The sequence below is a fragment of the Calidris pugnax genome, unplaced genomic scaffold (assembly GCF_001431845.1).
Source record: "Calidris pugnax isolate Ruff unplaced genomic scaffold, ASM143184v1 scaffold67, whole genome shotgun sequence".
In the NCBI taxonomy this organism is placed as follows: Eukaryota; Metazoa; Chordata; class Aves; order Charadriiformes; family Scolopacidae; genus Calidris; species Calidris pugnax.
In genome coordinates, this window is record NW_015090779.1 from 241,239 (window position 1) to 266,168 (window position 24,930).

The 24,930-nt window shown below is 39.8% G+C and overlaps 1 protein-coding gene across 1 annotated transcript in view; it reads right to left on the minus strand.

The window, feature by feature from the left end:
* ATP10D (ATPase, class V, type 10D) overlaps positions 1-24,930 on the minus strand; it is a 60,018-nt gene that overhangs the window by 29,318 nt on the left and 5,770 nt on the right. The window contains exons 2-12 of the mRNA XM_014954329.1: positions 20,049-20,357; positions 18,728-18,922; positions 14,480-14,684; positions 10,109-10,194; positions 8,129-8,235; positions 7,268-7,399; positions 6,072-6,199; positions 5,678-5,930; positions 3,391-3,626; positions 2,202-2,390; positions 965-1,580 (exon numbers count right to left, since the gene is read on the minus strand). Coding sequence (XP_014809815.1) covers positions 965-1,580; positions 2,202-2,390; positions 3,391-3,626; positions 5,678-5,930; positions 6,072-6,199; positions 7,268-7,399; positions 8,129-8,235; positions 10,109-10,194; positions 14,480-14,684; positions 18,728-18,922; positions 20,049-20,317 — 2,416 coding nt within the window. The 5' untranslated portion in view covers positions 20,318-20,357. The remainder of the gene's footprint in view (positions 1-964; positions 1,581-2,201; positions 2,391-3,390; positions 3,627-5,677; positions 5,931-6,071; positions 6,200-7,267; positions 7,400-8,128; positions 8,236-10,108; positions 10,195-14,479; positions 14,685-18,727; positions 18,923-20,048; positions 20,358-24,930) is intronic.

Sequence of the window (24,930 nt, forward strand, 5' to 3'; positions counted from 1 at the left end):
GTACTGTGGCTGTCTCTATAGTGAGCATACAGTGTGCCAGTCAGCACAAGCAGTGAGGGGGAACCCACGTGGTACTGACAGATCTTTGGATCTATCATCTTTGGATGCCACTAGCTTATCAAAATGTTTCTCTAAAAATTATTTTCCAAGATGACCTGGGCCACAGACACCTAAGCAGCTTTACTGTCACTGGTCTAATGGGAGGGAGCTAAAAGGGCAGTAAGCAAGCCTTTACAAATAATTCCTTTATATTACTTTCCAAACCATTAAAAAAGAATCCTTGGAACATCTTATTAAATTAAATCTAGTTAGGTATTTATTTCTAACATACACAGCTAATACTTTCTCTTTACTGCCTTCAGATAAAAACCAATGACTGTTTGCTACAGTGCATGAATAAATCAGTTAGTGCTTAAACTACAGGGTACATCCATCCTGTGGCATATTCAAAAAACATTCATCCCTGGACAGGCCCACCAGGAGGCACCACACAACTTTACAGATACTATTGTTACACCTAGAAACACAGAAACAGTCAGTAATCGAGGGAAAAAACCTCAAAAAGCACCAATAGGCAACATCTGCTACTGAAACCCCTCTCCAACAGCTCAGAAACACGAACATAGGTAAAGGCTAGAAAGTATCTCATTCTAATAAACACGCCTTATCGTGTAGCAGATGCCAATTATTCAAGCAGATGACCTTACTTTATAACTGGAAATACTTCAGTTGGCTCCAAAGGCTCTGCTTAGACACCATTTAATCCTTTGAATAACAGCTGCTTCTCTCTTCTCAGCCATATCCAGGTGACAAACACCACTACCTTTTCTGGGTTCCCTCTAAGGAACTATGTGCAGATAATAGCTCTGCTGGGTCACTTGTCTCTTCTCATGAATCAGGCCACCTGTTCAACTCTACTGCAGAATGACAAAGGTGAGCAAAGAATTACAAGTTCTATAGATACCTTCAGATGCAGTTCCCAACAACTCCATCATGACTGAGTCTGCACCTTTTGTGTACACCACCACTTTGCCGGAGACTGGATGCCGAACCACCACCGACATCCTTTTCCGCACGGAATCAAAAGGCAGGATGTGCAACAGCTGAAACGTTAAAGACCCCAGACCTGCAAAGTCCACAGTCACCTGATCTGGGGTCCTAGACTGTAAAATACATTTGTAAGCTCTAGCAGCATGAACCAAGGCAGCTTCATCTGGGCTCTCGGCTTCATAACACAGCTTAGACAAGGGAGACAGTTCAATAGAGGAGGCAGCACTGCTGTCTTCACTGCCAGCAGCTACGTTCACCATATCTACCTCCTCAGGCACTTGGGAATTTTCTGGGCTCTCGGTATCGTGAGGCTCAGCAGCCCTTTGAGCAGCTCCATCCGAAGCAGGTGAAGCCAGTTTCATTCTGAAAATAGACAGTTTGCTCACAAAACTGTTGGGGCTTTCAGGTGATGACTCTTTCACGCTTGGAGCTGGGGAGGAACTTAGTCTCCGGACTGACAATCTCTGGAACATCTGCCTGATTTCCTCAAGAGATTTCAGAGGCATCCTACCCAGCGAGGAGAGTCGCATCTGGAACAGAACAGTTAGAGAAAATGTTTACATTGAAATCTTCATATTTTATTACAAGACAGATTACAAACCATGTATGTTTCTTAATGAATGTAGTATTTTAAAATTTACCAGGAGTTTGATTCCTTATATTAAAGATAGTCAGTTCAATTAAACATATAACCATGAGCACACTAAACAGCCTCTGTAAGAGCTCCAATATTCCAACCAAAAGAATTGTAAAAATACTTCAGATCTGAAAATTGTATGTGTTCCAAGTCTGATTCATGACTCCATGTAATAATTCTCTTTAGAACTGTTTCAGTAATGAAAGTTAGTATCACAATATAACTTTTAAAAGTTGTGGGACGTGGAACTAAACACTTAAAACCTTGTTCTGAATTAGCAAGATATTTGTGAAGAATAAACCAGCCCCATACCCTTCACAGTAAATAGCTACAAGTACTGTTAAAAACACAATAGCTTATCAATACTTTATTTCCTCTCTTTTTCTTTTCTACTAGAGGAGAAAAGAATCATTTTTTGAATGTCCATTATTTTTTTTTCCTTTTGTAATCAAAGCAAAGGCAGCTCATTTACTTATGTACATGGCCAAATAGCCAAAAATAATTGGCTTCTTACCTTCTGACGTGGCTGATTGGGGACTGAAACTACAACAGTATTACAGATTGCCAGAGCAAGAAAGAAGTCAGCGACGTACATTGTCTCCAAAGATGACTCGCTGCTACCTTCTTCTGATTGTTGATAAGAATGAGAAGAAATTTGGCTGAACTTCTCCAGCAGTTGTGTGTCTGGTACAACATCCGTTTCCTATTGATGAAAGGAACAAACATGTCCGTTAGGATATAAACTTAATCTCAGTCTCTGGAGGCTAAATCAGTTACAGATGAATGAAGTGTAGACGCTCATATAACTCCCCTCCAGTTAGATGCTGAGTTGGTTACACTAAGAAATAAAGGAACACTCTGGTGTCTTCACTGCCTTGTGCTCACCCATTAAAAATGGCAAACTTCATGCCCAGAGAGGTCAACAACAGAGCTGTCTGTAGACAGTTCAACAAAGACTAAGTATGATGAATGCTACTTAGACACCTTCAGGTACAGAAGCCTGAGTTTTTACCTCTTGTAACCTCCAATAAATATTGGTCATCTAGATATTTTCTATCAAAAAAACAAAAGAAAATGCTAGAAACTTCTTAACAACAAAAGAACAAACTGTTATTAAGATGACGCTGGTCATTTTAGCTGGAGTGGTCATGGACTCACAGCAGCAAGAACCAAAGCATCCACCTTTGTGACCCAACAAAAATCTGCAATGCCAGCTGCAAATAGGATGCAGCCAAGCAATCATGGGAGGCTCTGGTTTTGATGGGAGAGAGAAAGGATTTCTTAAGTGACAAGCACTCTGACCAAATGGGGGTAAAAAGATATTCTGTCATGAGTTACTTCGTAAGAGAAGGCTCTGGGGCCTTATTGTGGCCCTTCAGTACTTAAAGGGGTCGTACAGGAAAGATGGGGACAAACTTCTTAGCAGAGCCTGTTGTGACAGGACAATGAGAAAGGAAGAAATTCTTTAAAATAAGGGTGATGAAACCTGGCCCAGTTTGCCCAGAGAGGTGGTAGATGCCCCATGCCCGGAAACATTCCAAGTCAGGTTGGACAAGGCTCTGAGCAACCTGATCTGGTTGAAGATGTCCCTGCTCATTGCAGGGGAGGTTGGAGCAGGCGACCTTTGAAGGTCCCTCCCAACCCAAACTGTTCTATGGTTCTATTTCAGACATTTAGCATCAAAACCAACAGCTTTAACTTACAATGGGGCTGCTGAAAGCAACATGTCCTGAACGGGGAGCATCACCTGCTCCATCTTCCCTTCCTAGTGCAGGGTAGCTCCCAGACAACTCATTCAAAGACTTTCTGTTCAAAGGTTCATTCACAGCTCCACAATTGAGTCCCTGTGGTTTTAACATGTGGGTTGAAGAGCCACACTGACGATCAGCTGGATCCTCATCCTCTGAATCCAACTCTTGATAGGAGTCCAACCTCTTTGCTATGGAAAAGGAGACAATCCATTATTGGCCCATGAGAAACAAGAAACTTGTCGAAAACATTGCCTGGAGGTTCAGGAAACAAAATTTTAAAGTAAGGAATTTAGTACATAGTACATGTGACCTCTGTCTGAAGTAATATCTGTGGCACCTCTTATAACACCATGCTGCACTGCTGCCATGGTCCAAAAGGCACACGTTGCTTTAGACAGAACACTGCATGGGGGCACCTATATGGAAGATTTTACTGAATCACAGTCGTTGCTGTTGTGTGCTGTCCTCATGTGCATCCCTGGGCAATACAGATATAAATACAGAAATATCTGTGCAGACTAAGTGGCTTGTGTGCAAAAGACCATGGTGTCTTGCACTGCAACTCTTACCACGTGTAGCAGGACCCTTGCAAATAGCAGCTCAAAGCAACCAAACAAATGGAAAACAGGACTAAAACACAAGACCTGCAAGATATTTCAAACTGATTTTCAGGGCTTACCTAATTTCTAGATTTGTTAGGAAGAAGCACATGCTTACCCTCCAGGTAAAAGATAGGGCAGAATGGGAAATAATTATGAACATAACTAACACACTAATATTTTTGGAAGATAACTCTAAGTGAACTACTAGCAGAAGTACAGGGTAGACACACTTTCCCTGACACAACGAGACCTGGATCAGCCACAACTACATCACTCACACTGCTCTTTAACTTATGTCTTCTGAAATACTTTTACTTCCTTTAGGAAATACTCTGAAAATACATTCTACTTTTATTTAAGTTGTTCATTCACCAAGTTTGAAACTTGGAAATATTTCTTCTCACTTTGCTGTTGTCATCCTTCCCAGTACGACTAAGCTAAACCACAGAACCACCCGGACACTTGCACCATAAAATGTTCAAAATATGTGTAGAAATTATTGTAAAAATGGATGTAACCGTCTGCTCCTGTGACACAAGAAAAAGAAGGGCTGAACCGATTCAGTGCTGTGGCCAGCAGGGTGTGCCTTTCGCTCGCAGTTGTGAGCAGCTCCATCTGGCAGCAAAGCCACCAAAACCACAAAAGTGGGGTTTAACACAGAGCAGGGCTTCACGTGTCCATCTGTCAGCACCTCACATGAAACACCTGCATTGCCCACCAGCAAAACAGCAAACGTCTGCAGCCACTAGTCCTTACATACAGTAATAAAAGCTTTGTGGTTTTATCTAATTAATAAAATAGCTAATTGAAGACGAATTTTCTCTTCTGTCTGGAGCTGCACCTTCTCCTGTCTCCCAGAAGGCTCCAAGTAGGCTCTGATGAAATGCACACTGAGGCAGCAACTATGCAGCAACACTGCTTGTTGACTTTCTGGCTAACAAGAAACAGGTGTGTAAGATAAAAGTAAGAACACAACAATCATTATTTTTGATGGAGGTGCTTATCTTTGCAGCGCTAACACACACGTGTACACACACCTGCTTGACTTGCATCTTAAGATTACTGTTAAAGCTCTGACTTCAACATGTATTTTATCTGGCTTACTGTATCCTCAAGGACAACAGTATGTTGGACTGAAGCCTTAAGATATACTCCATAAAGGTGGTACACTGCTATGGCAGTCAACAGGATGTTTGAAACCCAAAATGCCAGGTAAGCTTTGGGACTCCAGTTGAGGGGAAAAAAAAGAAAAAAAAAAGAGAGGAAAAACTAGATGGGCAGTTTTCCAGTGTTTTGGGTTCTGGATATTGCAAGGAGAGAAACAAAACACAGTAGGGATTAATTCCTCCACAGGGAGTAAAGAATATTTTGTTTATGGTATCAAGTATTTTGGAACTTGACTAGCTGAAAAGCAGCCCCCTAGATACAGACTTCGAGCCTCTTAACGCACTATGTATGAAGGGATCCAAATAATGGGGAAAGATGCATGGCTATTTGTAGGATCAGTCTGAATTCACACCTTCCATGACTGTGTATTGTCACACAAACCTCATAAAGTCCACCAGACCCCTATCAAAACTTTCAGCTTCTCTGAGAGAGAAAAACAACCCACTGTGAACACAGGTTTAGTATCTTACCATTTTCCTCATGGCAATACTCCTGTCCTGCGATGCTGCATCTCCGAAAAACCATCTTATTTTCAGTGAGGGTTCCAGTCTTGTCAGAGAAGATATACTGAATCTGGCCAAGGTCTTCAGCAATATTCAGTGCTCGACACTGAATTGTTGAGTCTGTTTTCTCATGGTAAAAATCAATGTCATTCTGTATTAAATAAATTTGTCCCAGTTTGACAATTTCAATTGAAACATAGAGAGAAATTGGGATCAAGACCTACCAAAATAAAACATGGGAATTAAATAAAACCAAACTCTTTGGCCAGTTGCAGATATGAAGTAGCTCTACTGAAGTTGTAGAGTTACTTCAAGGATATAAATGAGATCAGAATATGACCCATGTTCAAAGCAAAGTTACCTGTAATAAAATGATCATCGTCCAGAACATATTGAACCCTGCTAACGCTGGAGGAATTGATTTCCCATCTGGCTCAGGGATGTTAAAAAAAGGTATCTCCGAATACCTATTTAGCCAAATTCCATGGCCTTGAAAACAAGAACAAGATAAAGTGAGTTAGTTATATGTAAACTGTGTCCCAGTTCAAGGTCATGGTTTTACACTCTGCACTTCCTTGTAAGCTTTTAATCTACCATTTTACCTCTTCAGTTTTTCCTCAACAGGAACACCACTAAAATTAATTATCAATGCACACATGAATAAATACCTTACGTGCATTTCTATCAATAGCACATCTATACAGCACATCTCAGACCGAAAGAAATACTAACTACACTTGATAAATATTTTTCCCTCCCCCAGAGAAACCTCTGGCAATTAATTGTATTATCTTTGCTGGTCCAGATTTTAGTCAAAATGTGAGCACCATGTCATCATTAAGTGTAGTCTGAAGAAGTCTTTTCAAACGTTTTAAACACCTTTTTGTCTTGTCATAAAAGTTAGTCTGTTTAGATTTACTCAGGCTCACTATTTAAACAGTTCCTAAAATAGCAAGTCCTTAGAACTCCCCACAATGCTGTACGTGCATCTCATGTTACCTGAAAAATCCTAAGAGAAAGTAGAAGTTTTGCAGAGCAATTAGTGACAGAAAAGAGAAACAGGTTCCAGACCTAAGAACTCACACCAGGAACATACTTCTTGACCACACTCCAGATTAAACACGACAACATGAACTAAAACCTGGCAGCATCCCCAGCTGCTAGGGAACTACACATGGATAAAGAGAGTTTCTGAGATGGGCTGCTAAAATAAATCAGCCCGAAAATAAAATACTAATCATTGTAGGCTGAGAGAGGAAAATAGCAGGAGTCTGCTGATTCTCACTTACCTATTGCACCAGTTAAACACATCAAAATTAGAAGCAGAACACACCAAAGAATATCAGTGTTCACTTTTCTTTCCAATTTACTGCGCTTGTAATGAGGGCCGCTATTATTCAGCATGGCTTTGGTTTCATGGCCTGTAAACACAACACAGGTTGAAATTCTCTACTAGCAGATGTCAGAACCACAAGAGATGAATCAGCCCCAATATAAAACACTAATCATTGTAGGCTGAGAGAGGAAAATAGCAGGAGTCTGCTGATTCTCACTTACCTATTGCACCAGTTAAACACATCAAAATTAGAAGCAGAACACACCAAAGAATATCAGTGTTCACTTTTCTTTCCAATTTACTGCGCTTGTAATGAGGGCCGCTATTATTCAGCATGGCTTTGGTTTCATGGCCTGTAAACACAACACAGGTTGAAATTCTCTACTAGCAGATGTCAGAACCACAAGAGATTTATATTTCTAAAGCTCGGGGACATGGGACACTTCCGTTAACTAATATTTGAACAGAGATTACTAATATGAGTAAACTAACTGCTGCTACAATATACAAATTCTGTCCTAAAGAAAACCAAACAAGCTAAACCAAAATCTGTCACGTACATATTGACTTTTAGACTGTCAATAACATTCCTTTTGATAGAAACAATCCAATTTTTGACATTTTCTATATTGTTTCTAATATTTCCTAAAAAACTGTGCACATGCATTACAACTATTGGGCTAGATATGTCAAACTGATTACTTTAAAAACCTCTGCCCTTTGATACAGAACACTGAAGAACAGCTCTAGCTTCAGTTTTGGACCAGAAAAGAGCAAGTCACATATCTCCATGTCCATTCAAAACCTGGGTTCACCATCACAACTAACAGATGGGGACAAGGACCTGTTCACATGGAAGAGCTGATCTCCCATGGATAGTCAGACACATCAGTTCTTTACATTGCTAAAACAGAAACAAGCTTAATCCAGATGTGCATTCTTAACATTTCCAGCTACAGCTGCCTTCTCCTGAATTCAGGCTTTTGCTGTCCTAATTTCCCTCAGCATGATGCTGTTTCTTAGGGCACATAACTCTATTTGGTTCGTAAGGCAATCTGTGAAGGCTGGGGAGGTTCACTAACCTGCATATACCACTATGCCTACAACAGCTTCTGTGTTTCTTACTGTGCATCCTCGGAGCAGTAAGTTTTCCTTGCTGAGGCCCACTCGTTCCTTGTTTGAATGCTCACTATAAAAAAAGAAGCACATTACTTCAGCTGTAGGACTCCAGCAGTTACCAGTCAGGCTTTGCAAAACCATTAGGGAGCAGATTTCCCAAAGAAGCTGCTAATCACTGACTGCTATTCTGGTATTCCTGATCGGACTTTTCAAAAGAATGGAGTAACATCACCTTTGAAAATTCAGGCATGTAGGCACTGTATTAAAATTTTCTTGTGTTTACAAGCCTACCATTTGCCAGCTGGCATATGAGAAGTAGGCAACATGAGAAGAAGTAGGCATAGAAGAAGTAGGCAACACTACTGAAAAGAGCTCAAGACAAACACTGGAATTCTGAAAGCCTACGACTTCGACTCGGGAGTGCCAACGTCAGAAAAAAATGGAACAAAATATAAGATCACGTTTTAAATACACTGTGAGCATCGTTACTGCTGTGGGATACTTTCAGTGCAGGCAGGCCCACTGTTTGTCAAGCTGTTTCCTCAGAGACTAAGGTTTATATGTATTTATTTTTCTTCTCATATTTCTAATGTGTCAGTGCCCACAGGGAAGAATACGAACATTATAACTCTCAAAACCTAAAAATCAGTCACCCCATGAAACACCATTTTGTTTTCCTACTGTCTATAGAAAATCATAAAACTGCAAGAAGAAGAGACAGACAGGCATGTTTGTCAAAAGGGGTTTGATAAGTGACTGATGGTTACACAAAATAAATCAAGTAACGAGAGGAAGCCCATCCATTTCCAATTCTGAGAAATGCAGCTTGTCCAATCAGGCCATGGTCCAGACCAGATACCATAGAAAACACATTATTAAGGGCAGATTGAAACTGCTATTTCAAATATGGAATGCACAATTGCAAACAGGCTGAACTAGGATGTTGAAAACATCCAATACAAAATAAGAAGCACTACTGAGCTTTCACAGTCCCCCATCTGCTGCTCAGAAAGCCCTTCTGGAGCTCTATCTGTTGAGCTGCACCCAGAAACGTAGTTGTGCAAACTGACTTATATACATTACTGTCATTATTTTTTAAAGCAAACATTACAAGCTCTCTGAAAATTAGTAAGAGCACCAAAGCAAATGACAATAGTTTGAAGAGCCACCAAGGGTACTTACACAAAGCCTCGGAAGCGACTGAGGTCATTGTTAGGACTTTCACACTCTATTCTACTGGAAAATTTTTCTGGATCAATTTCAGAGACCTAAAGTCACAGAAAAAACACAGAGAACTCAGACAAAACGTGATGAAACTTAAAAACATCATAAATTCTCAAGTAACGAGAGGAAGCCCATCCATTTCCAATTCTGAGAAATGCAGCTTGTCCAATCAGGCCATGGTCCAGACCAGATACCGTAGAAAACACATTATTAAGGGTAGATTGAAACTGCTATTTCAAATATGGAATGCACAATTGCAAACAGGCTGAACTAGGATGTTGAAAATATCCAATACAAAATAAGAAGCACTACTGAGCTTTCACAGTCCCCCATCTGCTGCTCAGAAAGCCCTTCTGGAGCTCTATCTGTTGAGCTGCACCCAGAAACGTAGTTGTGCAAACTGACTTATATACATTACTGTCATTATTTTTTAAAGCAAACATTACAAGCTCTCTGAAAATTAGTAAGAGCACCAAAGCAAATGACAATAGTTTGAAGAGCCACCAAGGGTACTTACACAAAGCCTCGGAAGCGACTGAGGTCATTGTTAGGACTTTCACACTCTATTCTACTGGAAAATTTTTCTGGATCAATTTCAGAGACCTAAAGTCATAGAAAAAACAAACACAGAGAACTCAGACAAAACGTGATGACTCTGAAAATTAGTAAGAGCACCAAAGCAAATGACAATAGTTTGAAGAGCCACCAAGGGTACTTACACAAAGCCTCGGAAGCGACTGAGGTCATTGTTAGGACTTTCACACTCTATTCTACTGGAAAATTTTTCTGGATCAATTTCAGAGACCTAAAGTCACAGAAAAAACACAGAGAACTCAGACAAAACGTGATGAAACTTAAAAACATCATAAATTCATAAGTTCAGATATTACTATCTAACAACTTAGTTTAGTTGCTGGTGTTGCTGATGATCTGCTACCCAGCGTAAACCAGACTTACACAGCATGGAAGGACTCCCTAGTGAATATCAAATCCTGGCAAGTATCAGTTGAATTGCTGATATTTTGAGAACACTGGGGAGGAGAAAATGCATGGAAGAGTGGGAAAAAGGAAAAAAAAAATGCAGTAAGAACATCTGAAAAGGGTGGAAGTGGGAAAAAGGGAAAAAAAAATGCAGTAAGAACATCTGAAAAGCAGAGATTTCCCATACTTATTTTTTTTTATTATATGGAAAAAAGAAGAGGCACTGTCTTCTCTGCAATCAGAATTTCTTGCGAACAGCCATTGTTTCCAATACCATCACCAGAAGGCTGTGTGCACTAATGAAAGACTAGAAATACATGTTGTGAATAAAGAGCAGGTGAGCTCTTCAGTGGAGAGAAAAGCCAAGTGAAACAAATATCCTTTATTAATAAAGAACAAAACCTGGCAAGAAGTAAGAGAAAAACCAATAGGCCTTATCTTTGGAATTAAATTGCAATTGCACTTGTAATTTAATTTCAATTAATGGCATATGAGTACGCCTCTAGTGAAACAGAAGGTAGCCTCTGGTATAACAGAGCCATTTCAGAGCTGAGCACCTTCCACTAACTCCTTGGAAAAATCATTTGTTCTCTCTTTAGAAAAAAAGAATGACCAATGTAAAGTTTCGAACTCCAAGGATAACTCTTTAATTCACAGAATATCATTTGTTCTGCTCTTTAGAAAAAAAGAATGACCAATTTAAAGTTTCAAACTCCAAGGATAACTCTTTAATTCACAGAAGATGAAGACATCTTCTCCATAATCACTGGTCTCTGAGAAGGCTGTACTCCCACAACTAGGTGACTTCACATAGGCAGAATAGCAACTGTGAGGTTAAAGCACAATTCTGCAAGTAAAATTTGAAACTCAGGAGAGATTTACTATTAACAAAAACTTTGTTGGCTTGATTAAAAAAGGGTTTTTTTAAATGTTCTGCTGTATTGATTTGTTGTACTGTATTAACTGAAGTCATTATGAACCCAGCCTTAGACAGACAGACACCTTCAGTCTCTTTGTAAATTTAATTATCTATGAAAGACTTCTCTCTCTGCTGACCTTTCTCATTTTATTTATACAGGTAGTACAACACTTCTGTTAAACGTTAGACAGTATAATTGATTCACTCTGTTCAAGTCTTTCACATTGTACAATGATTATAAAAAAGAAAGAAGAGAGTAAGAACTAACACCAAAGGAAGTAAAATAACCAAAGCAGTCCATTCTTTTCTTCTACAGCCTGGAAACAGTCTCCAGATATGTATTTCTGGTGCAAGCATCTTATTTTTGATGGACAACTAAACCATTTGACTTGGTCAAACAATTTATAATGGCAGTGAAGGTGTTACTAGAGTACAAGCTTCTTACAGCACCCACAAAAAATCTGGGTGTAGCCTATAGCAGGCAGAGGATTTATGTCTACACTCTGCCAGTATAAAACAGAGGTGACAAAAACTATGTCCAAAAGCAGGTATCTTGATATGGGAACTCAGATCTTCCTGGACTATAAGTTTATGGTCTATATTAATTCATTATAATCTTAACTTTGACAAAGCAAATATTGAGAGTAAAAGATTTTGCATCTTATTTCTTGAGATGCTTTCCTATTTTTCCTGGCACAAAAGAAAAGATTTTTCTACAGCAGAATTAAAATTACTTGGATTTTGTGTAAAGGTCCCTAAGGAAGGGGGACAATAAAGATGGCAACCGAGTAAGGTAGCTGGGAGTGACAGGCCCTGTATCAGAGTCTCTCAAGGCAATGGAGAGCGAGGCAGCTTCCCAAGGCCGTGCCTGCTGCTTTGGTCACACTGTGCTCCTGACAAACGGTATGATTTGGTAGCGTGGCATGGAATGGAGTGGGTGCACGGCCAAGGTGGAAGAGGAGAGTTGGCAGCTCCTTTCATCAGCTTGGCTTCTGAAGCTGCCTGGAAGAAAAGGATGGCACTTTCATCTCCACTAAGTTTGAGGATACCTCAGTTAGAACTGGATTCAGTCACTGACCAGGTATCATAGAATCATGGAAGAGACCTCAAGGATCATCTGGTCCAACCTTTCTTGGCAAAAGCATGGTCTAGACAAGATGGCCCACCACGCTGTCCAGCTGAATCTTTGAAGTGTCCAATGTTGGGGAAAACATAGGCTGAGAAGGAAATTACCAGTGCAGTCCTGTGGCCTCTCTTCTAAAGTAATGGAAACATTCACTGCTCTCAGTGACTTAGTGCTAACGGCAGATTAGCTCCTCCACCCCAGTGACCCTGTGCTCGGTTCAGCTAATCATACAAGGGGTGGAAGGAAAAAGAGATTAATCCCTTTTTAATGGGAAGCAACATTTGAGTATCTGGAAAGCAGCAATGTCAGTTTGTTCACTAAATAGCTCATTATCCTCAGGGAGCTGGTTTGTGTATTTCTTTATGAATGCCAAGATGGTTGGAGACACAGTGTTCTGTTCCTTATTACCTGCTGTTACCTAAGAAGCCTCAAGTTACTTTTCCAATTTCTTTCCTGCTGTCATTTAAGCAGTTAAAAAAAAAAAAGCCTGCTAATCTAAGTTGCCAAAAAATAAATCTGGCTACGAGAGTTTCAGCTCCTGTTTCATGCTTTAATTTTGCCTTGCCTTCTCTTAAGGGAATCCCAAATGCAAGAACAGGAGGCCCACTCACAACCTTTTTAGTTGCCTTTCTACTTGCTCAGTCACAAAGAAGCAGGACAGAACACAAATAGGTTAAGTCTTTTTAGTCCTTGTCTTCAGATGTTCTTTAATTTGATGTAGTTTATTCCTATTCTTCTGATTTTAAGAAATGGAGAGGTCAGGTGGCCAGCTTCTTACACAGCACTGCCAGCCTTATTCAGCCGGAGTTTGTAGGGACAAAGCCTCTGCTGAAACTCAGCTGGTGGGACACTTGAGGTTCATGAAGCTGAGCCAGCTCTACATTAAGAAACCATGCAGTCCTGACAAGAAAATTCTACCATGAGTTGGTTTTTTTTAACTTATTTTGTATTCATTCATTCTATGATTCTATGATTTGAGGATGAAAATGAACAATCTTGAATGCTGAAGGAATTGTCACCTGTTTTTTTTTTTTGGACACTATGACTCTTCCCAGAATTTTGGCACAAGTTTTCTGGAAACAGACAAAACAGTCTCTTTGTTGAGTGAGACTGAAATCAGACCTTGGTAGCAGGAGCTGGTATGAGAACAGGGCCACCTCAGTATGATGTAAACCTGCAGAACCGTTTGAATTTTGTCTTTCATAATGATATATGCACACAGAAATATCAAACACTGCTTTCTGCATTATTAAGATTAAATCAAGAAAGAAAAAAAGACACCAAAACCGTGTCACTCACTGTAAGGGGATAAGAAACAGCTTTGTTCATGGATATCATATCATGCCTTTGGTATCACAATACTCGCCAAGTAACAGGGGAGTCTGAATGCACAACAAGGTACCGCTCCTCACTTTCTCACCTCTGCTGACAATTCAGAGGCAGTTCAGGTCATTTTATCTCCTGTTATTATGGACAGCACCCAGTCTCCCTGCTGTTGTTCCCAGCATGGCGTTTCAGCAGCAGAACTTAGTACCAGGCTTGCTGAAGATTGCAGAAATGCCAGGATTCCTTGTTCTTTTGATACCATCTTCTTTGTGCCTGCCCCCAGCATTTTGTCTGCTGGGTACAATACTAAGTAGTGTATGGAGGTAAAAATACATTTGCAATATGAAAAAAAATGCAATAGAGAAGACAGTATCTCCTCCTCTCTCTAGATGTTTATATAGCACACAATTCCCTTCTAGAAAATTCCAATTTCTCACCCATGACATGATATGCACCATAAATGACTTCTTGACATTTATCTGAATACTTATTTTTACTGGCTTGCATTACTTGAAATAGATCTATCTTTCTCTGGGTTAAGTGAACACGTAAAAATTTGCTCCAAACTAACTCAAGCCACAAATCCGAACTCTGTTGCCTAGTTATTTTATTTTCAGATAGGGATGGCTGAGCTATCAGGAAACAGGCAATCTAGACACCTGGGTTGTTCGGTTTTATTTTTAGTTGACCATCTGCCATGTCAACTTTCTTACAGCACTAGAAATGCACAATCATCACCTGCTCCGAGTATCCTCTCACCACCTGCCTCTGTTTCAGATTGGTTTCTCCATCGAGGCCTGCCGTGTCAATGTAACAGATCCCATCCAGGTCACTGGAATATAACAGCACCATGTCTGCAGGAATGATTTCGTTACGTGACAGCCGGATGAAGTCCCCAACGTTGACATTTTTCCAGCATTCATCTATGTATTTCTTCTCCTTCCTGAAATACAGATTTAAAAAGTAATTTTTTTTACAAATACATAAACTGAAAGCTCAGAGTAACACACTGTAACTAGAAAATTAGTCTAATAGTTAAATTTATTCTTCCAAGTCATTAAAAAAAATCCTCTGATGAGCTAGTCTATTTGCTTAAGGTGAACATAATTACAAAGAATCAGCTCTGGGGTCCAAGCCTTGTTTTTCTGGGAATTACATTCCAGGCACCCTCCCAGAACTATTTTAGCTCTATTCAAAATTCAGCCCACTTGTTTCCTGTATTTTCGCTATTCCTGGAAAGGAAACATTGTTTTTAGGATTTCTCTTTGGGTGACCATTTTTTCTTGCAATTACGAAACCAAGAACAGCAAATCTTTTTTTCCTTCTGAGAGAGCCTTTCAAAAGTCTCTGTCTCACAAGATGATGAACAACTACCAGTAGGCAAGGAACGTTCAGCAACCACTTCACTGATGCTCTGAATATAAATACTTGTGTTTACAGGCTTTTAAAATATCTTTTCCATTAATTTTGAACATAAGGTACCATGACTCTATAATACTCAGGAAGTCAATAAAGGCTCAGGGCTGTCAGCACTGAGTTGAAATTCTTTGTTAATATGAAATATCCAGGCATGATGTACGTAAGTTTGAACCGTTTTCAACTACCCATTTAGAGCTGCTGTTCTGTCCTCAGCTGAGATGAAGGACCTTCCCTTTACGCAATCACAGCAGTTTATTGCAAGCACAAACAGGTACCCAGTGGTGAACAGGACATAAGGTAACAAGCAACAGGGAGGCACAGAGTACACTGGATGCAGTATTCCAGTCGTGGCCTCACCAGTGCAGAGTAGAGGGAGAGTATGACCTCCCTTGACCTGCTGGCCACACTCTTCCCCACATTTCTATGATTCTACCTTACTCTAAGCTGGCCAAGAAGCTCACTTGCACGGGGGAGCTGGGCAGTTCTAACAAGCTCCGCAGCACGGCCATTGTGGGCACATTTCTATGATTCCACCTCATTCTAAGCTGGCCAAGAAGCTCACTTGCATGGGGGAGCTGGGCAGTGCTAACAAGCTCCGCAGCACGGCCATTGTGGGTAGACTGGCACTTAAGTACTAACTTTGATTAAAGTGCTAGCTATGTAAAATGCTTCTGAAAAAAAGTGAAATAGAAAGATGCCTCTAATGACAAAAAATATCAGAAAAATATTCCCTGTATCAAGTTTTGCACCCATACCTTTCAGACCTGAGATATGTGACAAGTACCCTTTCGAAAATGCTTGTCTACAAGCAGAAGGCTCAAAGCCTGCACAAGTCTGCACGCTGATGGCAATTTCTCCAGTGAAGATAAGGTGGAGGTGGTCACACTGCTTTCAAAGTGCAAACAAAGCCAAAACAGGAAGGAACAAAAGCTGACATAAAATCAAACCAATACAAGATCCATCTGTTTTCTTCTTAAGATGCTCATCACTAGTTTTCTACACAGATGGAAAACCAGCACAAAGGAAAGCATGTAAAAATTAATTAAAGCTACAGCCATGGTTATCACAAGATGAATGGACTCAAAAAGCACTGCAGGAAAGCTACAGCCATGGTTATCACCAGATGAATGGACTCAAAAAGCACTGCAGGAATTAACTTTTCAGAGAAGTACATTTCCTTGAAAATAAAGGAAAAAAAAAAAAAAAAAGACTTGGAAAGAAAAATTTCTAAAGTAAATTAACAAAAATTAGACTTGGAAGGAAAAAATTTCTAAAGTAAATTAACAAAAATTAACCTAATAACAGAGGTAAACAGGAAAAGGGAAGAAAGATTTGCTGAAACAGGATGTGACTTTCAGTTACTGAAGGTATGACTTAAGCTTTGAAAGCTGCAAAGCTGCTGACAAAGTAAATCTATTCAGGAAAATGAGCAAGCTGAAAACTAGCCATCTTTTTTCCTTTTGTTTAGAACTGCCTCCCAGGTACTGAAAACTACATCAGCGTAACTTTTTGTTTAGGCCAATTTACCCAGCTACGAAGGCCAAGTGAGTCCAATTATGGTACGGCACCAACTGGAGCAGAATGCCCTGGTCACTCCACAACAGCACCCTTTGACCTCACCCTCCAAACAGGATGGAAGGGACCTGAGAGCCCAGGAGGGCGGTGGGAGAAAATGACTTCCACGGCCAGCTTGTGTCTAGAAGAGTTAGAGAAAGGATGTAAACGGAAAGGTAAGCAGCAGGACAAAGTAAGCTCAAAAACAAAGCAAGCAAAGGCATCGCTAACCTCCTAAGATAAAAATAGCAGGTGAAAAGCTGTCAATTTCTGCCACTGAATCCCACTACAGGAATTTTTCAAAGTGAATTGGAATTTGTAAAACCACAGAAGTATTTGGAAACTAAGAATTTTGTGACAAAGCAACCCCTTGCTTTATCCCAGAAGTAACTGTTTACTAGAGATTAAAAACAGAAAAATGCTGATACTCTCGCATCTCTATATTATTTCTAACTATCGCCTATTTCATTGAAAACTACAGAAACCTATTTGTCTGTGCTGTCAGTGTTGTGATTAGTCCTCAGGAGACGGCAAATATTTCTCTTTTAAACCACTACCTATTTAATAAACATGAGACCAAAAGTATATGATGCTTCTTTTTACTTGATGCACCTGGAGGAGTCCCACTTTCCTTTTGCCAGGCTGGAGTCTGAGAGAGGAAAGGAAAGCTCAAGGTAAGGAAGAATCTTGTAGAAAGGATTAGTCTTTCCAGATGGCAATTTCATAAAGAGAAATTGGATACAAAATTATATCTGGATTTCAAAGATATACAATGATCATAATTTGCATAAACATGCATTTGTAAAGTACAGTAATTATAACACATCTACATGCGAGGCTTGGAATGAAACAGAAATACAGTTGAGAGAGGAGGAAAAAATACCAGCCAGCAAAGTTCTCCCTCCTGCTGCTGCTGCAGCAGATGGATCACACACATGTTCTTTATCCAGTTCAGCACGAAGTCAGACAAAAAGTTTAACTGTCTTAAGTAGTAGGTCAGTAGGGGAATAAATGGATTTTCCCATCATAATCACCTCACCACAGTTCTACCGAAATGACACAGACTACATGAACTTAACAGATGCTAAAACAGAAGTGCCTTTTACTTTGGAATCCATGGATATTTATGTAAGATCCTACTACTTTAAAATGGTAATTTACTCAAAAGGCACAAGGACTTGATAACTAAGTATTTAACATCATGAACTAGATGATCTTTAAGGTCCCTTCCAACCTAGATGATTCTATGACAGGTATAAAGGAAAAACAATGATGCGGGTAGCACTGACGTGCACTAAAAGAAGGTTTTTTGCCAGTTACTTTAGAATATGATCAGCTTGTGTTCCTGTCTTTGTATTATCCATGCATAATAACTGCCTGCCAGCAAAACCCTCACCACCAGCCTGATCCACTCCTGACCTGCACCTACATCCTGCGATGCTGCAGTCCCGCGCCATGGAACAGATGCTAACACGGGTACCAAACTACATCACGCACTCAAATAGAAAATGATCTCATCCTGTTTGGGGAAGTGTTATTACATTTTGAGTAAATCCTGATACCATTAGTGAGCTTTACCAATATAGCGATAAATTAGCAACCTTTGAATTTCCATTATGCTTACAGCGATTTTAGAGGAATTAAAAATACGCCTTTCAAAAAAAAATGCTATGTAGAACAACGCTTAACTAGTCCATCTATCTTGCTTAATACACTACAAACTCATGCATGAACACTCTTGCCTCAACCAAAGAGCAGTTTTTTCACCAAATTTTACACTAATTTGATATCCATTTAGTCAAACTGGTGATCAAACTCAACTAGACTAGTCCCTGAGCAACCTGAACTAATTAGACCTGTGTTGAGCAGGGGGTTGGAGTAGACCACAGACCACTTCCAACTTTATTTTAGGATTCTGGAGTAACCAGAAGGCAAACCAAAAGATTTATCAACAACTTTTTTTACATATACTCATAATCAAATAATAACCCCAGAAAGACTGTTGTCTCTTACCTGCTATATACTTTGGTTAGTAAATTGTTTATCTGTTTATCCATTTTGTACTTTGAGTAATCTTCCAGACCATCTTTCACTGCAATAATTGTCAGAACCGCTATTAGAGGTAGCATTGTAATTTCTTTTTGGAAGGCTTCCACCAGAGGAATCCAATTTAGGACAACTAGAAATAGGAAATACAAATTGGCAACTCTGAAACAAAGAGAAATCACAGGAGTTAGCTGTGCTAGCCATCAGTCACCCTTATTCCCGCACTCCATACTATACAGACACTTAAGGTAGCAGTAATTTATCTTTTCTTCATCCCAATGGCAATTTAAGAACTAAGTATCCACAACTCTGTTTTCACTCTCCAGTCAATAGATTACTTGGCAGAGTTAGCTGTGCTAGCCAGTCACCCTTATTCCTACACTCCATACTATACAGACACTTAAGTTAGCAGTAATTTATCTTTTCTTCATCCCAATGGCAATTTAAGAACTAAGTATCCACAACTCTGTTTTCACTCTCCAGTCAATAGATTACTTGGCTGCACAGTTGTTTAATATGCATGATCAAAAGATGCAGAAACCAAGAATTTTCCTGCATTTTCAGACCTGTTCTCCAGGCTTGGACCTGTCTCCTAGTGAGGCTTTGGTGAACTTGCACTCTCTCAAATTTCCAGGTCTTTTAAATTTCCTGGGGGAGATGACATGTTTTTAAAAGGGAGCCATCCTGTAACCTCCCTGCATAACTTTACAAATCAGCAGTTCTCCGAGCAGGAAGATAAAAAAAATTGGCAACAGAAAGACATGAGGGAAGGGAAGCAAAACATTTGCAGGAAATGAGCTAGAAATCATCCTGCAGATTGCTGTGTGGCAGTGCTCCAAATGTAAGAAATATTTCAATAATCTGAAGAACAGAATGAGCGGAAACTACATACGCTATGGAGAAAAGGATTAGCTCCACACTGATGATACTCAAGAGACTTTGGCCAAACAGCACAGATCTTTTCAGAAATGACAAGCAGGTTGAGAAGAGGAATAATTTTTGAATACCCATCTATATAGTAACACACACATTTAAATAAAAGGATTCCACTTCAGAAGAATTACCACAATGAGGAGGAGTTCAGTACCTGTGAAATTGTTCAAATAAATTCCGTGGTAAAAAATTCAATAACGTATACTTAGTAGTCCGTAACACAGATCTTTTCAGAAATGACAGGCAGGTTGGGAAGAGGAATAATTTTTGACTACCCATCTATATAGTAACACACACATTTAAATAAAAGGATTCCACTTCAGAAGAATTACCACAATGAGGAGGAGTTCATTACCTGTGAAACTGTTCAAATAAATTCCGGGGTAAGAAATTCAATAACGTATACTTAGTAGTCCGTATTTTGTTGTTCATGTACAGTTTTGATACTTTTTCATACTCTTCCTTAAAATGTCCCAAACAGGGTATCACTATCCTGTGTTTGCCAAGAGTTTTTGATGATTGATAGCACTTGTTACTTGAATTGCTGCTGCTGCTACCTTCTCCACCCTCCGTGGATATGAGTCGCTGCCAGCGGTATCTGGCCCAGCGGATGGGATCTGCCATGGTGCCTGGAACGCTTCACAATCCACCGAGTGTCCTCCACCTAGAAACATGTTAAAATAAGCAAGCTCAGTAACAATTCTGTAAACGTTTTTTCAATTAAAATTCACAGTTACGGTTTTGAATAAGCCTAGGAAAAAAAGTGATTTCCTTATTTTGATTATAAAGAACAAGACTGTTAATAAGTTATGTGAGGTCAGGAATGGTTTTGAATAAGCCTAGGAAAAAAGTGATTTCCTTATTTTGACTATAAAGAACCAGACTGTTAATAAGTTATGTGAGGTCAGGAACCTCTGCTTCAAAGCTTGGATTTCATCCACCCTTTCAGGATCCTGGAGTTTGATTACTCTGTTTGAAACGTACAATATTTTTGTAATAGCACCTCATGTAAACAGCCCGCCTACCGGTTTCCCGTGCTGTACAATGGTGAAAAAGCAGACAAGCTGCTAATTCTGCAGAGAACAGCATTTTGAAAGGAATCCTTATCTCGGACACTGCAGTCCTTGCTGACAGTTAACAACCTTTATTAAACTCTGGACTCAACAACGTAGCAATAGGCAGCAATAGGGGTACAGCCTTAGACTCAAAGTGAGGAATCACCAGAGAAAGGCACGAAGTAGCTATCGTGAACAAAAAACTCTTCCCTTTGAATTAAAAACAAGTTTGAGAACTTTTACCAGCTGATAGAGGATGAATAAATTTCATGCCAATGCTCCAGCAATCTACCAAGGAATTTGTTTTCCTAAAGAAAGCCCAAGTTCATACGTATAGCTGATACTCACTTCATCAAATCACCAAATGCAACCAAATCACCAAAGACAGTCGGAAGAGAACTTTTACACACACAAACCATGTTTTAATAAAAGCTCAGAACTGTTTTTGACAAGTTTTTCTACAATTTACAACAATTTTTCACAACTGACATCTGCCACATTTCTTGTACCGCTTCCTCCATAGAAGATCTCATCTTATATTTGTTTAAAACTATTACTTGTGTGAGCCCCCGATCATCAACACAGCTACTTCTCATTGCAGATTACTTTCCTTCCATCTGGCATCTTGCTATCTGCACACACGATCGCAAAATCTTTTACTAAACCCTCTTCCTAAATTCTCACACAAAAGCTGCCTCTAAAACTTGCTGGGTCTTTCTATATGAAATCTCTTTGCTTCAGACTACCTTTCAAACTAATCCTGATTTTGGCTTCAGTCAACTCAGAGGTGTATTCATGTGGTGTCTCTTTCTCTGACATTGACAAATGTCACCCTGTGCTGCTCAGATTTAAAAGTAATTTTCCAAACTATTGATTTGACACCATCACGCCTTCTCTTCATTGTATCTTCCTTGATTTTTTCATTTCTTCTATAACAATTGCAGAAATCTTGAAACATGGGCACACTGTCCTCAGCAGATCCTCTAGCAATGAGGTAATATTAATATAGCTGCATCAACCCATTCTGTTCTTAGAAGATTCTGCAAACTTCCTAAAAAGCCTGGTCCACTGCATCACTACCTTTTGGCTAGAAAGCTTTCCCCTAATGGCATCTTCCTCTTATCAAATGAAGATGGTACATTTTTGTCCCATCATCATTGGATGTAGATAATTATTGACGGTTACAATCATAACGTTTTGGAAGACTCACCACACACGCAACTTATGTTTCTCTTTAGAAACTGTGATCTGCATAAAAAGGAAAAAGAGGAACAAGGAGAGAAAAACAGACCTCTATGTAACATTTCCTCTCAGCATCCCCCAGCAATTCCCACACGAGAACTACTGTTCTGCCAAGGCCCTTCTGCAGTGCTTCCCCGGGCAATGTAAGAGACCAGGCTGAGAAAAAGAGACTTTCCTTTTTTCTCGGTGCTAAACCTTGTGGTCCCCGTAACCACCAAACTACCACAGTCAAGCAGCTGCTGCACAGGAAGGCAGCTTTGCCCGGGGCTTCTCAGAGGAACGAGAAGGAGGTGTTGAAGATTTTTCCAAAATATATGGCATGCCCTTATTTTGACAAAATATGGCATCTTCATACTGTTGCTCCCTCTGATCCTACTACCCAGGGGATGGTCCTCAGAGGGAGTGCCCTCTGCATAGAGGCTACTGTCTCATTTTAGTCAGGCTGTCATTCCTCCAGAGATGTGAACTCTGTCATCTAGAAGTAGCTATTTCACAACAACAAACTACCTTTAAGGTATGGCTACCATATAACCAGACATTATGAATACTGATGAAAGAGAGGCTTCAATTCATTTGCCCTGAGTCTGAGAACAAGTCTAAAGCTTGGAAGGTAGCCAGTTCTTCAAAAGCGTTAGGAACTGCAGAAAGTGCTGCTACTGGAGTCCCACACTTGGCTATGCAGAGCTCTCCAACTCACCTGGAGCTCCTAAAAACCAAATGAACACTGACCCATCTACATGAGTCAGGACTGAAGCAACGAACGAAGAACTGAAAATTAAAGAATTTTGAAAAGCTGACCAGCTGAAAAAAAGGAACCGCAGAAAGTGCTGCTAGTGGAGTCCACCCTTGGCTATGCAGAGCTCTCCAACTTACCCAGAGCTCCTAAAAACCAAATGAACATTGACCCACCAACATGAGTCAGGAGTGAAGCAAAGAACGGAGAATTGAAAATTAATGAATTTTGAAAAGCTGACCAGCTGAAAAAAAGGCACTATCTTCTATCTTCTTTTGCAATCACAAATTTTGGCATTTCAGCTCTTAAAAAAACTCCAAACACAGATTTTATCCTTAAGGCTTGGCCATTTTGAGGAAATAACACTTACCCTTATCTGTCTCTGCTGTGACAAATTAGTAATTTCACAAACAGATCTTATGCAATAAGGGGCCGTTTTAAAGAAATGATTGCTTTAATTGACAATGTGCTGGATTATCAGGTAGCGTTTTAACGTTTTTCCTTTGTCCTTTTAAATTCACCCGTCTCTTTCAAGCTTCCACCTTTAGCATGAATCATACAGGGTGTGTCAATTAACCACACTTTTGCTTAAAATGATAATTCTTTGCCCAAGTGCAGTAATCTGGCATATGTCTACATACTGTTACAATGTGCAACATCCTTGTAGAAAACTTCAGTAGGTAAACACCACAAAATTTTTCAGGATGCCATACGAACCAGGTAAGTGAGAGCTGGTTGGATTTTTAGAGATGATCATGTTTGTTTTTGTAAGACCATCAAACAAACATCTGATACTGGGGTCTCCTGTGACCAGAGGCAGCAGCAAAAGTAAAGAAACTCTTTCTCAAAGCAAACTCCCAGGGCAAATGGGAAAGCAAAGGCTTTAAAAAGCAGATCCTGTTCACTCAGTGAAAATTATATAGGCAAAACAACCTATAGAGCTAAACCAACTTAAAAAGCTTAAGAATTACATTATCAGCAACACACAACTAAAGATGGGAAGAGAGATTTGAGAATCGCGACGAACAAAAGAGAAAACCTGACAAATTTTAAAACCTCGTAAATTCTAACTCTTTTTGGTTTTCATAATTTATTACCTTTTGCAGCATTTGATGCCCAAAGATCGCTGTTTAAAAAAAATAAAAATAAAAAAGGTGGGAGGACGGGTGGGGTGGGGTGAGAGGAGATGAGCAGGGGACATTTTAACGTGACAGCACGTTAAGACAGAATTCTTCACCACCGGACCTGCAGCCCAAGGTTCAAACTGCAGACGCAGCCCTCACCGCGTACGCACCCCTGCCTCCTGACACAGCCCCAAAACCTCCGCCCCACCCTGCCTCATCCTCCCCTAGGGGAGGCAGAGCCCAAAAAGGAACAGGAAACCTCAGATTCAGTTGTGTGTGCATCTGCCAGTAACCCCAGCGTTTTATTTTTATTTTATTACTTTCGAGAAAACTAACACGGAACCACCGCCACCACACCGGGTTGGAAACACTGCGTGAGAGGCAACAAGCAACCTCCTGTGGCCAAAAATCAGACAATTAAGCACCTTGGGGAAAAAAAAAGTACCTGGATCTCACACTCTGCCACAACGCCCTCTGACTCACCTGGTGTTGGACTGAGCTACTATTTACTAATGATTTTTTTTTAAAATAATTCGCATTTCCATTTTAAAATAGGATTTATGAGGCTTCAAACTTCAAAAATTACTTTTGCATTTTTTTCCTCTTTTGAATATTTTTCTTCTTCTTCTGCATTAAATTTGGATCATAAACTAACGAGCACCTTTTCTTTGGTTAGCTGGAAGAAGTCAAAAGGAGATTCAGCAACCTCATGTTAGATATTCTAAAGGATGAAGCTGCCAAAGATCAAATAAAAGCTGTTTTAAATAATTTTTCTAAGAAATCCCTTCTCTTAAAACATTATTTGACCTGCTTGTCATGTCATTTTTCACAGTAAACTCTAGAGTTCTTCAGCTAAAGTGAATGTGAAGTAGTAATACAAAACAATAGATGTTTCCTTAAACACTGGCTAAAGACCAACAAGATAAGTTAATTTGAAGTGGTATATTTTAAAAATAAGTTTAAAAACCCAAGAATAACTTTCATACATTTGAAAACAGGAAGCCTAAATGATCATACTCTGAGTGTTGAGGACAGGGTCACACAAGCTACACGGTGTTCTCATTTTCACAAGAAACACCTGAG